Here is a 16,445-nt window from a genome sequence, read left to right as displayed (position 1 = left end):
GCACAGATTGGCAGAAGTTCATTATCGGCTCTTTTCTCTTCTCCTCCACACACTGACAGCGCGAGAAGGAGCGGTGAATAGAGCCGGTAACCGGCTTCTGTTGACACAGCTGATCACATGGTGAAGAGCCGCTGATTGGTCTGTGTCAGCGGGCGCAATTACGGGAGACCGCCATACGATGGCCTGCCAGAAATGGACGACCATTCGGCTATAGCACGGTCGGCAAGTAGTTAACCTGTATCGCTCTATGGATTTTTTATATACTTAAACTTTTTTTTTTATGTATAAAAGAACAGGAAAAAGCACATCCTGACTTGAGTTCTTTAAAATATAGGTTTATTAGGTTTATTTGGTACATTGTGAGGGGTATGTAAATGATCTGATGTCATCTAAGGTCAGATGACTTTGCCATATTTCCCAGCATGCCTTGTCAGTCTCTCGCCTTCTATCTTTTCTCACTGGCTCGCCTGACAAACACCCCTCCAGGTTGTGGAGTGGGCTTCTTCTTGGCTTTCTTCTTCTCCTTATACTCCTCTGACAGCTTCACCCCCTACAGAAAGAAAAGCGAAAAAGTCAGCGACTCCAGCTTATAAAAATCAAAGTCATTGTAAAGGCTCAAGATTTTATTTTTTTTTTGCCTTCATGCATTGTATGTTCTGCCGTGCCCCCAGCCCCTCTAAAACTTACCTGAGCCCCATCTCGATCCAGCAATGTGCAGGAGTGCCTCGGCTCTCCTGGGTCTCCCCCCTCCTCATTGGCTGAGACAGCAATGGTAGACATTGGCTCCCACTACTGTCAATCACAGCCAGTGAGCCAATGAGGAGAGGGGGGTGGGGCTGAGCCTCGCTCCGTGTGTGAATGGACACATAGAGCACGGCTCGGGTGAAAGCCAGCTTGGGTGCTGCCACAGCAAACTGCTTGCTGGGGGGCCATTGGGACGCCTGCCTTTACACACACATGAACTTTAATGGCGTCTTAGTCCGTAGGGTTCAGTATTGAATTGGCCCACCCTTTGCATCTATAACAGCTTCAACTCTTCTGGGAAGGCTGTCCACAAGGTTTAGGAGTGTTTCTATGGGAATGTTTGACCATTCTTCCAGAATTGCATTTGTGAGGTCAGGCACTGATGTTGGACGAGAAGGCCTGGCTCGCAGTCTCAGCTCTAATTCATCCCAAAGGTGTTCTATAGGGTTGAGGTCAGGACTTTGTGCAGGCCAGTCAAGTTCCACCACTCCAAACTCACCCATCCATGTCTTTATGGACCTTGCTTTGTGCACTGGTGAGCAGTCATGTTGAAACAGGAAGGGGCCATCCTCAAACTTTTCCCACAAAGTTGGGAGCATGAAATTGTCCAAAATGTCTTGGTATGCTGACGCCTTAAGAGTTCCCTTCACTGGATCTAAGGGGCCAAGCCCAACCCCTGAAAAACAACCCCACACCAGAATCCCCTCCACCAAATGATTTGGACCAGTGTACAAAGCAAGGTCCATAAAGACATGGATGAGCGAGCTCGCGGTGGAGGAACTTGACTGGCCTGCACCTCAACCTGATAGAATACCTTTGGGATGAATAATGCCCCGTACACACGGTCGGATTTTCCGATGGAAAATGTGTGATAGGACCTTGTTGTCGGAAATTCCAACCGTGTGTGGGCTCCATCACACATTTTCCACTGGAATTTCCGACACACAAAGTTTGAGAGCAGGATATAACATTTTCTGACAACAAAATCCGTTGTCGGAAATTCCGATCGTGTGTACACAAATCCGACGCACAAAGTGCCACGCATGCTCAGAATAAATTAAGAGACGAAAGCTATCGGCTATTGCCCCGTTTATAGTCCCGACGTACGTGTTTTACGTCACCGCGTTCAGAACGATCGGATTTTCCGACAACTTTGTGTGACCGTGTGTATGCAAGACAAGTTTGAGCCAACATCCATCTGAAAAAATCCATGGATTTTGTTGTCGGATCAATGTCCGACCGTGTGTACAGGGCATTAGAGTGGAGGCTGTGAGCCAGGCCTTCTCTTCCACATCAGTGCCTGACCTCACAAATGCTCTTCTGGAAGAATGGTCAAACATTCCCATAGACACCCTCCTAAACCTTGTGGACAGCCTTCCCAGAAGAGTTGAAGCTGTTATAGCTGCAAAGGGTGGGCCAACTCAATATTGAACCATACGGACTAAGACTGGGATGCCATTAAAGTTCATGTGCGTGTAAAGGCAGGTGTCCCAATACTTTTGGTAAAATATTGTATAATATGCTTGTACAGTATATAGGGAGTAATTAGGATTACACACACATAGAGTTCACAATAACTTCACCCCACCATCATTATACTGATACGGCTTGTCTACAGGCCAGTAGATTTATAGAACTCCAGTTTTTGCACTTTTTTTTTTTGTTCCGGATTCATGCGGCCTTTTTAGAAAAACATTTTCTTTATGTGAAGAACAAAAAACCAGCGCTGTCCCTTCTATGTTTTCTGACTGAGATCAAACAAAAGACTTTGTGCGGCAGCTGAATCTATTGATGCTGAACCTGGCTCAGCAGCTCGGTGGATTAGCGTTACACTCCCGTCATATCGATTGTCCAGAATAAAGTGAACGTTGTTGGGAAAGAAATATGTGGGCGGCCATTGGTGACCTCTGCTTCTGGAAATGCTGGTTTGGATGCTTTGAATTCAACATTAGTATAGAAAGCTGGGCAGCCATTATTTTAAGGATGCGTATACAGGCCATGCGTTCTGTATATTCTCTGTTAAATTTACTTAATTTTTGTCCCAATTGTGTGTATTTAAACCCAAAAATAATTATTTAACATACTACAGTTATTAGATGTGGTGGTTGCAATTTATTTTCTTTTTTTCTTTTTTGACATGCACTTTAAATTCAGGTGCAGCATGCTTTTTTGTGATTTAAGGCTACGTTTTCACTAGTGCGACTTGGGACTGCAAGTGGCAATAATGTGCCACTTTTGTGTTGGTCTATCACATAAAATTCTAATAAAATATATTTACGTTTTTGGTTGTAACATGACAAAATGTGGGAAAATTTCAAAGGGGTATGAATACTTTTTCAAGGCACTGTAAATTCAAAGACTGCATTGCAAATACTTCCAAATTGCTTCACAAGCCCTGGCCAGAAGCAGAACGCAAACAGCTGTGTACACAAGCAACTGAAGCCTAATACGCACGATCAGAAAATCGGATGAAAAATACCGCTTTTGAAGCGATCGCGTGATAATCTGATCGTTAGTACACAGCATTCGAAAGTCAATCGCGACCATTCATCTGAAATTATGCAAAAGGGACAAACACGAAATTTTTTAATCGTACGATACCAGATCGACTGATTTTCATTTAACCTCCCTGGCGGTATGATTCTTTCTGATTTTAGGTGCTGAAAGCGGTACAATTATTTTGCATGGAAATTTGGTGTTTTATATTGTAGGCCTGTAATTCTTAACAATAACACACTTAAATCTGTCCAAACAAGAGTCTAGTAGATATCCCGGGTATGATAAAGTTTGAAACACAAAATCATAAATTATAATATAATAAAAAAAAAATAATAATTAAAAAAAATAAAAATAAATAGTAATAAAATAAATTTCCACACGATTCACTATCGCTCAATTCTGCAAGTGTTCTAATTTACTATCGCTGTTTTCTAGCTGGTCTAAAGCCATTTTTGACGTAAAGGGACACTTTTTGGTTGCTATGGACAATCTCCAGTTTCCAGGCAGAAAGAACAGTATATGCAATATAAAACTGCATGCAGGGCATGGGCCAGAGCACTGGGGACAAAAGGGATGTGAAATGATTTCATACAGTACTGTAATCTGTATGATTACAGTACTGTATGTGTTATGCTTTTTACATTTTTTTTAATTTGCCGCCAGGCTCCGCCCCCGTGCGTCGCGACGCTCGCAGGGAACGGAGCCTGGCACAGAGAGGCTTCGGAACAGGACACAGCCTGCGGACTCTGTGGGGGACATCGCAGGATCCCGGGGACAAGGTAAGTAAGGAGGCACCAGGATCCTGCAATGTAATCCCGAGTGTGGCTCGGGGTTACCGCTAATGGTCCTGAATTTTAACCCCGAGCCACACTCGGGAAAACCGCCAGGGAGGTTAATCAGCATAGTTTTCATCCTAAAAAAAAAAAAAAAATCAGAAGAGCAAAACCCTACGCATGCTCAGAAAATGAAATACAATACAATACATCACTTCCAAAGTTGTATTCTGTCGTACAAGAATTTTCGTAAGTTGAGTAACCTCTTCATTTTTTATATGAAACTAACAAGCAAAAAAAAAATGGCCGCTCATTCGTCCGATATTTTCATCGGGTGTGCGAGGCTTTAAACCTTATTGGACCAGAAGGAACACAAAGTCTCACCCCATCTTGCAGTGCCTAAAGCTTCGTACACACAAAAAGAATATCGAACAAATCATCATCTGTTTTTTTTTTTTTTTTTTGGCATGCTAGTCTCATATCAAATACAAATAGGTTACTAGAGTTACGAAAATTTTTGCAAGACAAAAATTGTTAGTTCTGTTATCGTAAGAGAAAAAAAGTTTTGTGTTAGTCCCTTCGGATTATTTCGAATGAACTGACATGATTGGCTCTCGAAAGCTGTGTACTAACGATCGCTCCGAAAGCGATATTTTTCATTCGATTTTCTCATTGTTTGTACTAGGCATAAGCTACTTTTGGGTTTCTGGGGAACTCTGGAAGACATCTGGTGGTAAATACATGTTTCCTGCTGCCAGTTTACAAGCTCTAAGATAAATACAGATACATGCTAAAAGGGACTTTACCTTTAGTGAAGTTGTCTATTAATAACTCTTCCTACCACGCCTGAGTGCAGCCATTGGGGAGAATACCTACTCTCCTCCCCGATCCAGTGATCCTTACTCTGACACGTTCCTGGGTGGCTTCTCTTTAAAGAGGAACTCCAGCCTTTCCCTCCCCGTAAAATGAGTTTTCCCCTGCTTACCTGATACTGTGTTTTGCACAATAAGGGAACTCCCCTATCCAGTGGATCCAGCGTTGACTGCGCCGCCATGTTGGTTCCTGACAGCTTCTGGCTCTTCCGGGTGCAGGCATGCTGGTCCCGCCCCCCTCTTCCTTACTGAATGGGACTGCACGTCATGTATCCCAGGAGGCACCAGGTCACCAGCGTCATCTGTTTAGGCAAATGCCAGAAGATAGGGGTGGGCTGAGGCTTTTACCAAGAAAAAAGTAAACAAATAAACAAAACAAAAAAACTAATATCTGTGCTGTGGAGGTGAAGCGTGATGTAGAAGAGGAGAGTGCTGCAGGAAGGCGAAGGTCCACTTTAAAAAGCCCGTGTGTGCTGTTGTATTGGTTAGCCTCACACTGCCAAACCACTGGAGGCTGTCAGGAGTACAGCGCTCCGATAAAATGAAAACAGCCATAGCATGCATGCACAGTGTGAAGAGGAGCCACCTGGGACCTTGTTGAAGAATATACTCCTGGATCAAGTAAAACATTTTTTTTTTAGATGGACTGCAATCGGGGTGGTGGCGTTCAATAGGTTAATTGGTTGAACCAGATGGACTTGTGTCCTTTTTTCAACCTAACTATGTAACTAGTTTACTAAAGGTGAAGTTGTCCATGAAGGGTCCCTCAAAGAAGAGAGTGCTTACACTGGGTCGAGGAGGGGGTTTCATCTGTTCCAGGCAGCTGTTGAGCTGAGAGATCTGTACCCTGTATTCATCTAGCTGGACCTCCATCTTCTCCCGGCGTAGGCGTTCATACTCTAGTTGGGCCTCCAAGTCTTTTATCATCCTGGAGAGAAGGTTAGAAATATGAGACATGAACAGAAATGAAGTCCAGTATAAAAGACCGGTAACATGGTGTTCTAGGAAGACCATCCTGTCATAAATGTAATAGTCAGTGGTTTATTCCAGATTCATGTCCACATAGTGGAGGGTCTGTAGGCTTCATCAATATGTTGATGACATTATCTTTCCATACCATTCATTCATCTCCCACAAAAATGTCATTTTGCGTTCTCTCCCCTCCTGGGTTTCCCTGCAAGTCTCCCAGCTTACTCAATCATTGCCTTTTTACAGCTTCTATCGATGGGCATTTGTTTGTGACATTTAGGTCTTGCATCCCCTACAAGACTTTAGGATTGCAAAATCCACGCAGGTCAGAAGGAAGTCAACTGCAGGTCAAATACACCTGTCAATGAATTATGAATGATCTAAGAAGCATCTCAAATTGAAGTGAAGGTAATGCCATAAACACAAGCCCAAAGCCATTGACACCAGGTCCTTATAATGGTGCATACCCACCAAGGAGGTCAAAGAAAAGTTCTGGAGGTTACAGATACACCCACATTTACTAGTGAACCGGGAAATCACTGACATATCTATACAAGCAGTAGGGATCTCAGAAGCTCCTTGTGGCTGGTTGTTTGCGACCTTAGAGACTTTGCTACATTAAGAACAAAATGTAATATATTGCATTAAAGTGATTATAAATGATCACCTTGTAAGACAGCCCCATACAATTTAAAATAGGAATGAAAGGCATAATATTTGTGTATAGATATACAAACATTATAAATACATTTTTTTCCCTCCTTTTTTTTTATAAGTGATCACATATCCTCTGTTCTCAGCTGCATAGAAGCTGGGGGGGGAGGAGAAACAGCAGCACATTGATCTTCCCAGTGAAAGGCTGTGCAGCCTGGGGTGTGTCAGGACAAGCCTGATCATTGGAGGAGAGCAGGCTGGGTTCCCAGCACAGCTAGAAAACTGACCACAGTGTGTTCTCCTGCTTAGTGTGGTCAGTTTTTAATAGGAAAGCAGAGGGACTGGCAGGAACACCATGGATTTCACACAAAGGAAGCAATACAAAGAGAACAGGGGACTTTCTCATACAAGTACATGGTACAGCAGGCACATATCAGTAATATGAAATGTTGGGGTAACAAACGCTTTAAATGTGTCCTTAGACGTGATGGCTGCATCAGTTTTCTTTTTCAGGCCAAGTACATTTTCTGCAAGTGCAGAAAATACTCGTTGATCCTGCCAGAAACACAGTATTCTTATATATTTCTGAGCACTGAACTGAATTTTCAAACATTGTTATCAGCCTTCCAAAGGATATCCCATCATCCCAATATGCAGTTTAGTACGTCCAGCCTTCTGAGCTCTCTGTGTGAACTATAGAACCTTTCCTTTATGATCTCATGGAGATGAGATGTTCTGTAGTTCAAATCCTGAAGGAAACCTAGGATGACCATTCAGCTTTTCCATAAAAAAAAAGTGGAAGAGGGAGTGTTGTTACCCTAGGGCCAGGAAGTATGGTACTGGCAAGATTATCAGAAAAATTTAAAGGGAAAAAGACGAAAAAATGCCTACAAAAACTAATGTAGCCGCCACTAGATAGGTGCGTCTTATGTCGTTACTAATCAAAATTCGGACAACATTTTCATTATTTGATTATATCCAAATTTCTGAATCACAATAGTAATGCATTTCAACAAATCCAAAATAAATTATAACCAAACAAATTATTTGAATTTGAAAATGATTTCGAATTTGAATTAAAAAATGAATTTGAATTTTAAATGGAAACATATTGCAATAAATACAGTAAGGTATAAAAATGAAATAAGATGATGATTCCTACTTAGGCTGCTTTATAGGATAAAATAGAATTGAACAATAGAATAGAAAATAATAGAATAAAACAGAATAGAATAGAAAAAAGGACTATAATAAAATAAAACATAATAAACTAGAAAATAAGAGAATAGAATAGAACAGAATAGAATAGAAAATAAAGGAAAAGAATAGAGTAGAATAGAATTAGGGGGCTTCAGTAACCAAAACTGCAATGTTTATCCTCATGACACGTCACAGGAAGCACCCTCATGGCTAACAGAGGACAGAATTAGACTTGGGAAACTTAACATTAATAAATCATCAGGACCAGATGGCTTGCACCCGAGGGTACTTAGGTAACTCAGTTAAGTAATTGCTAGACCATTGTTCCTAATTTTTACTGACAGTCTACTGACTGCAATGGTACCAGCTGATTGGAGAAAAGCCAATGTAGCACCAATATTTAAAAAAGGGTCAAAATGCATCCCTGGGAATTACAGACCAGTTAGCCTAACATCAATAGTATGTAAGCTCTTGGAGGGGATGATAAGGTACTTACCGCCGGTAGCAGTGGAGGTGATCGCGTCCTGTCCCTGGCTTGGCAAGATGGCCCCCACCCGTCTTCATATCATTGCGGGGTGGAAGCGACGTCAAAACATCACTTCCGCCCATAGCTCTTAAAAGGGACATTTTTTTATTTTTTTTCAAATTACATTAATTTTTTTTTATTATTGCATTTTAGTGTAAATATGAGATCTGAGGTCTTTTTGACCCCAGATCTCATATTTAAGAGGTCCTGTCATGCTTTTTTTCTATTACAAGGGATGTTTACATCCCTTGTAATAGGAACAAAAGTGACACGATTTTTTTTTTAAAAGAACAGTTTAAAAATAAAAGGTAAAATAAATAAGAAAAAAAATTCAACATTTTAAACGCGACTCGTCCTGCCAATCTTGCGTGCAGAAGCGAACACATATGTGAGTAGCACCCGCATATGAAAACAGTGTTCAAAACACACATGTGAGGTATCGCCGCGATCGGTAGAGTGAGAGCAATAATTCTAGCCCTGGACCTCCTCTGTAACTCAAAACATGCAACCTGTGGAATTTTTAAATGTCACCTACGGAGATTTTTAAGGGTAAAAGTTTGTCGCCATTCCACGAGCGGGCGCAACTTTGAGCTGTGACTTGTTGGGTATCAATTTACTCGGCGTAACATCATCTTTCAAAATATAAAAAAAAATTGGGCTAACTTTACTTTTGTCTTATTTTTTAATTCAAAAAAGTGAATCTATTCCAAAAAAGTGCACTTGTAAGACCGCTGAGCAAATACGGTGTGACAGAAAGTATTGCAACGACCGCCATTTTATTCTCTAGGGTGTTAGAAAAAAGAATATATAATGTTTGGGGGTTCTAAGTAATTTTCTAGCAAAAAAAAAAAAGTTTTTAACTTGTAAACACCAAATCTCAGAAAGAGGCTCGGTCCTTAAGTGGTTAAAGAAGAAAAGAAAGAAAGACAAAGGTTTTTTTTTTTTTCAAAATTTTAACGCTTTTTTCTTTTTTTTAGTTTGCAAAAAATAAAAAAAAAATAAAAAAACAGCAGTGATTAAATACCACCAATAGAAAGCTCTATTTGTGTGGAAAAATTTGTAAAATTTCATTTGGGTGCACCAGTGTTTCTCAACTCCAGTCCTCAAGTACCCCCAACAGGTCATGTTTTCAGGATTTGCCTCAGATGAATCGGCTGTGGTAATTACTAAGGCAGTGAAACTGATCAAATCACCTGTGCAAAATTATGGAAAGCCTGAAAACATGACCTGTTGGGTAGCCTTGAGGACTGGAGTTGAGAAACACTGGGGTACACTGTTGCATGACCGCACAATTGTCATTCAAAGTGTGAGAGCTGAAAGCTGAAAATTAGCCTGGGCAGCAAGAGGGTAAAAGCCAAGTGGTTAAAAATTATCTCTGCCCGTGGAAAAAAAAAAAAAACGTATGTATACAGTATTTCACTTTCCACAGCACGAGTGAAGGCATCAAAAGTAACTCATACCGTTCCGATTCTTTCTGTTCTTTCTTTCTCTGAGTTTCCTCCTCCAAGATCCCACCTAGATGCTTATAATTGCTTTTAGCAATTTGCAGAAGACTTTCGAGTTCCTTCATCTTTTTGTGCGCTCTCACTGTAAGGAAGAGGACATGTCATAAAACATTTAGAGACCTGTCCCCACCCTGCGGCATTGAGAAAAACATATATGGTCTTCTTGGCGAACCACCTCAACACCACATCCCAAAATAGGAAATAGAAACAAAATGTAGAACGGCCAGGACTTTAAAGGTGTTGTAACCCCTCAGTTTAATTATCAGACCACATTCATTAGGTTAAAAGGAAATCTTTATTGTATACAACAATTCAAATTTATGACAACAAGGGTATAAATGTACCCCTTGTCAGAGATAAAAACACAGTAAATGACATATCAAAGCCCAAAATCACAAGGCACTCCGAAGGTAGAGACCCCTCCTTATGTACGTTACAAAATGTAATAGGACTGTAAGTATTATCATATGGCAAGATCATATCACACAAGTAGAGAGTGACTAATCCAGACGCGTTTCGCCTTTGTCGGCTTCTTCAAGGGCTTGAGGGGTGTGGTAGCAATGGGTTAAAATATAGATTGAGATTCAGGATTCAAACAGGGGGTCTCACTTCTTTGACAGATGTGACAGATCGATAAATAGATCAGATACTTGGTCCCCAAGTTACTCAGGGGAACAGGGGCAATTGGACTATCTCGGTACAATGTAGAGAGGTAAATTCAAATGTATACAAAAAATAGAAAATTAATTGATATAAAATTTATTAATACAAAATTAATGACACATAATAAGTAGTCAATTACAGGCGGTCCCCTACTTACAAACATCTGACTTACAAATGACTCCTACTTACAAACGAAGGGAGGCAACGGGAAGTGAGAGGAAATCTAGCCCCAGGAAGGGAAATTCTCTCCTATAAGAGTTATCATGGGGAAACTGATGCTTTATCACCAATACTTGTTTCCACAGCAACCCAAATTTTTCAAAATCCAATTGTCATTGGGACAGAAAGTGAAGTGAAATCTTCTGAACAGGGACACAGACAGCAAAACAAACATTACAGGGGTGATAACCCTTCCCTATGCTATCCAAAAAGCTTAAAAATATTTTTTTTTGGCTGGAGCTACACTTAAAAAATGTACCTGTTCCGACTTACAAACAGATTCAACTTAAGAACAAACCTACAAACCCCATCTTGTTTGTAACCCGGGGACCGCCTGTATAGATACAAAGCATGGTAACAATCCATGTATATCACCAGGATAATGATCTCCAAACAGTGAAGATCACAATGGGGTAGTTGATCACGGAAAGCATCTCAACTAGTTTTGTGGATTAATACTGCTTCGTCAGGAGAATATCTGTAATTTGATTGACAAGTGATCAATTAAAATACACTTGACAAAGTAATAACAACATTTAATACCAAGATATCAATAACAAATATAAATATAGGGGAGAAGAGCAGAGCTGCTTACTCAAGACCCTGGCATGCACAGGACGCAGGACGCCAACAGAGGGGTCCCCCGCGGCAACTAGGGGGGGGATTTATAAATCACTGGACTGGTATCTGAACTAATGGAATGAGGCAAATGGTATGGGTAAATTATGTGCTGGGGAGAAAAAAATTGGAAGTGCAAGGTTGTGAGTGAACAGATCGACAAACGAGCCAAAACACTAGAAGTTTGATGGATCAGGATATCCCATCGAATGGGGGAACCCCCAATGCCTCAGACATGGGAGGGGGATAAGGCACCAATCCCACTATTAAGTATATCAAAAAGATTCTAGCTTCAATAGCATATGTATATAATTCCAAAGGAAAGCAGGGATGAGCCGTAGTATCAGAAAGGCTTGGCATACATGAATCTGCAAAAGTTGTCCTCAGACACTACTGGTCACTGAGCAATAGTCCCTGGAGATGGTGTCCCTGTGTGGATAGCCTAGCAGGATTGGTGCCATTTCCCCTCCCCTTGTCTGGGGGGTTCCCCCATTCTGTGGGACATCCTGATCCATTAAACCTCTAATGTTTTGGCTCACCTCGTGATCTATCACATGAAGTAAGACCCCCTGTTTGGATCCTGAATCTCAATCTATTTTTTAACCCATTGCTATGCACCCCTCAAGCCCTTGAAGTAGCCAACAAAGGTGAAACGTGTCGGGATTAGTCACTCCCTCCTTGTGTGATATGATCTTGCCATATGATAATACTTACAGTCCTATTACATTTTGTAGCGTACTTAAGGAGGGGTCTCTACCTTCGGGGTGCCTTTTGGGCTTTGATATGTCATTTACTGTGTTTTTATCTCTGACAAGGGGTACATTTATACCCTTGTTGTCATAAATTTGAATTGTTGTATACAATAAAGATTTCCTTTTAACCTAATGAACGTGGTCTGATAATTAAACGGAAAGGTTACAACACCTTTAAAGTCCCAGCAGTTCTACATTTTTTTCTTTGCCCTGCAGCTCTTACTATACAGCCCTGGAGCCCCTGCAGGTAGTAGCCTGTTTTACCTTGCCTAGTGCCTACTCAGGCCAGAAAATTAAAGATATTCTTTAGACTGAGTTCTGGTAGTTACGTGGTTGGTTTTCCCATCCATCTACCCATCCCTTCTCACTTTTTATGTGTTTTTCCCTCTCTTATTCTCACAGCAAGATCTGTTATAAGAGATTATCGAATGTGTCACAAGTAACTTCTTAAGGGACTTTAGGGAGCACAAATGTGGAAGTAGTGATCTCCTAAGGGGCGGTTATAGCAGTGATCTTTAGCAGTCTCATATAATGTGTCTTCAGTCTTGGACTCACCAGTCTCCAACAGTTCCCTTGGCATGTTTGCAGTCTCTGACCATCTCCAGAAGCGCATTTGTGAGGTCAGGCACTGATGTTGGATGAGAAGGCCTGGCTTGCAGTCTCCACTCTAATTCATCCCAAAAGGTGTTCTTTCGGGTTGAGGTCAGGACTCTGTGCAGGCCAGTCAAGTTCCTCGACCCCAAACTCGCTCATCCATGTCTTTATGGACCTTGCTTTGTGCACTGGTCCAAATCATTTGGTGGAGGGGGGATTATGGTGTGGGGTTGTTTTTCAGGGGTTGGGCTTGTCCTCTTAGTTCCAGTGAAGGGAACTCTTAAGGTGTCAGCATACCAAGACATTTTGGACAATTTCATGCTCCCAACTTTGTGGGAACAGTTTGGGGATGGCCCCTTCCTGTTCCAGCATGACTGCCCACCAGAGCACAAAGCAAGGTCTATAAAGACATGGATGAGCGAGTTTGGGGTGGAGGAACTTGACTGGCCTGCAGAGAGTCTCGACCTCAACCCGATAGAACACATTTGGGATGAATTAGAATGGAGACTGCAAGTCAGGACTTCTCGTCCAACATCAGTGCCTGACCTCACAAATGCGCTTCTGGAAGAATGGTCAAACATTCCCATAGACACACTCCTAAACCTTGTGGACAGCCTTCCCTTGTGGAAGCTGTTATAGCTGCAAAGGGTGGGCCAACTCAATATTGAACCCTACGGACTAAGACTGGGATGCCATTTAACTCCATGTGTGTGTAAAGGCAGGCGTCCCAATACTTTTGGTAATATAATGTATGTACATGACATTTTGCATGCTTTCTGTTGCTGCTTCTTAGTGAGTCGCATGCTTTTCTGATCTGTGTTTTGTCGTTTCACCAACATCTGCCTTTTAGACATGCTTCATATTTTTCTTTGCACATTTCCCAACTACATTGCAGGTTTCTTTATCACTGGGGCACACGTTCCATCTGAATGGGTGTGTAGAAGATACACAATTTCCTATACCTGTCCCTATATAGGTCATTGAAAAACTCCTGCAATCACACTGTAGGGGAGGAAATGGGCAGCACCTAAAAGGAAGGTGTACGTCTTTGCAGGACCATGGCTTTTCATATAAAATATCACTTTACATATTGAAGGTAAAGAGAAGTGTAGCTCTTGCCTGCTTTACAGCTTGAAGACCACTTTAAATTGATAAGAAAAATGGGAGATCCGGACAAGGGAAGGATCCACTACTGGGCCCCTATATATGGACCTTTTGGCACATCACAAGACCACCATAAATAAAATGACATGTTTTATTACAATCTGATTAACCACTTATGGACTGTCCACCGTGGATTTACGTCGCTACTTTGACGTTAAATACCGTTGTTATGGCAGCAGATAGCTGCCATAACCCCGGTATTTTCTTCAACGGCGGGTGGTCCGCTTAGTGATAAAAACCGTTTCCATGGCAGATTTGCCACAAGATCACTTTTAATCGGCAGCGGGAGAGGTGCCCAGGACCTGTTTTTTTCTATTACAAGGGATGTTTACATTCCTTGTAATAGGAATAAAAGTGATCCAATTTTTTTTTTTTTTATAAAGGGACAGTGTAAAAATAAAAAGTAAAATAAATAAGGAAAAAGAAAATTTAAGCGCCCGTCCTTCCGTACTCGCATGCATGCATAAGTGAACGCATATGTAAATGGTGCTCAAACCACACATGTGAGGTATCGCCGCAATCGTTAGAGCGAGAGCAATAATTTTAGCAAAAGATCTCCTTTGTAACTCAAAACTGGTAACCTGTAGAAATTTTTAAACGTCGCCTATGGAGATTTTTAAGTGTCAAAGTTTGACGCCATTCCACGAGTGTGCGCAATTTTGAAGTATGTCATGTTGGGTATCAATTTACTCGGCATAACATTATTTTTCACATTATAAAAAAAAAATTAGGCTACTGTTCTCTTTTTTTTTTTTATTCAATAAAGTGTATTTTTTTTTTTTTTAAATTGGGGTTGTAAGACCGTGCAAATACGGTGTGACATAAAGTATTGCAACGACCTCCATTTTATTCTCTAGGGTGTCTGAAAAAAAAATATATATTGTTTGGGGGATCTAAGTAATTTTCTAGCAAAAAAAAAAAATTTTAACTTGCACACACCAAGTGTAAAAAATAGGCTTGGTCTTTAAGTGGTTAAAATATGAACAATACATAAAAATCAGGGCAAAATATGCCCACCAATAAAATAACTGCATATACCCTCTACTGCAGGGATATGCAATTAGCGGACCTCCATCTGTTGCAAAACTAAAAGTCCAATCATGCCTCTGCCTCTTGGTGTCATGCTTGGGGCTGTCAGAGTCTTGCTATGCCTCATGGGACATGTAGTGCTGCAACAGCAGGAGATCCGCTAATTACATATCCCTGCTCTACTGGATCGGTACACTATTAGCCTGGACCTATTGCACAAGCATAACGGTATTAGAGTATATGATACAAACAGGCTGTCCCAAATCCAGATGTCTGTCAATGCATTTCGCACACCTGGATTTGGAAAGCCTGTTTGTATCATATATACTGTAATACCATTATGCTTGTGCAATAGATCCAGGCTAAAAGTGTACCGATCCAGTAGAGGGTATATGCAATTATTTTGTTGGTGGGCATATTTTGCCTTAATTTGTATGTTCATATTTTAATCAGATTAAAATAAAACATTTAATTTTATTTATGGTGGTCTCGTGATGTGCCAAAAGGTCCATATATAGGAGCCCGGTGGGGGATCTTTCCCTTGTCCAGATTTCACATTTTTCTTTTTGCCTTACAAATATTTGGATGTGGCATTTTGAAAATTTCCATTGTCACTTTAAATTGATATTAAAGGCAAATATAAATATATATATATATATATATATATATATATATATATATATATATATATATATTTATATTTTTTTTTTTTTTACATAACAAACATGTTATATTTACCTGCTCTGTGCAATGGTTTTGCACAGAGCAGCCACAATCCTCCTCTTCTTGGGTCCCCCTCTGGCACTCCTAGCCCCTTCCTCCTGCTGAATGCCTCCAAAACAAGCAGCATGTAATGGGGGCACCCAAGCAGACTCGACCGAGCCGCAGCTCTGTGTGTCCATTCACACACAGAGCTGAGGCTCGGCCATGCACCCTGTCTCTTCTCATTGGCTTACTGACTGTGATTGACAGAAGCAGGATCCAATTGCTCAGCCAATGAAGGGGGAGAGTCCCCGGAGAGCCAAGGCTCTTGTGCACATAACTGGAGCTCAGGTAAGTATTTGGGGGGCTGCTGCACAGAGAGTGTTTTTTACCTTCATGCACAGAACGCATGAAGGTAAAAAGCCTTTAGAACCACTTTAAGTACCACTGAACTATTTGCTCTCATAACCAGCAGGATATATTAAGATCATTTGCTACTTTTTATAATAAAGTCAACTACCCTAGGTCTCGCCTCAGGGAATTTTTTGAAGCCACTTCAACTGCCTTCTTTCTCCACTACAGCTAGGCGGGAGCTTAACGCCCCCCTGACACTAGAGGCACTTGAATGGGCAGTGGTGGATTTCCCCAAACGGAAAGGCCTTGGGCCTTGATGGCTTACCACCTGAAACTTATAAACAATACGGGGGGGGGTTCAGTTGCCCGAACTGGTGAAGGTTCTGAACTGGGCTCTTGAGACCTTTAAGTTCCCGGATTCTATGAATGATGCTTGTATCATTGTGCTTCCAAAGCCGGGCAAGGATCTATCGGCTCCAGAGTCTTATCGTCCCATCTCGCTACTGAACTCGGACGTTAAGATTCTAGCTAGGGTTTTGGCAATAAGACTTAGTAAATCTCACTACTGAACTCGGACGTTAAGATTCTAGCTAGGGTTTTGGCAACAA

General features: G+C 41.3%; 1 protein-coding gene across 2 annotated transcripts in view; it reads right to left on the bottom strand.

Moving 5' to 3' along the window:
• Positions 1 to 366: 366 nt before the first annotated feature.
• Positions 367 to 16,445, bottom strand: part of ANKRD42 (ankyrin repeat domain 42) — an 84,137-nt gene continuing 68,058 nt past the window's right edge. Inside the window, exons 10-12 of one of the 2 annotated variants that reach the window (XM_073612830.1) lie at positions 9,698 to 9,824; positions 5,675 to 5,816; positions 367 to 550 (exon numbers count right to left, since the gene is read on the bottom strand). In XM_073612830.1, coding sequence (XP_073468931.1) covers positions 446 to 550; positions 5,675 to 5,816; positions 9,698 to 9,824 — 374 coding nt within the window. In that variant the 3' untranslated portion in view covers positions 367 to 445. The remainder of the gene's footprint in view (positions 551 to 5,674; positions 5,817 to 9,697; positions 9,825 to 16,445) is intronic. The other variant, XM_073612829.1, reaches the window with a different exon arrangement.

Source organism: Aquarana catesbeiana, linkage group LG02, assembly GCF_042186555.1.
Source record: "Aquarana catesbeiana isolate 2022-GZ linkage group LG02, ASM4218655v1, whole genome shotgun sequence".
NCBI lineage: Eukaryota > Metazoa > Chordata > Amphibia > Anura > Ranidae > Aquarana > Aquarana catesbeiana.
This window is presented reverse-complemented; position numbering and strand designations above follow the sequence as displayed.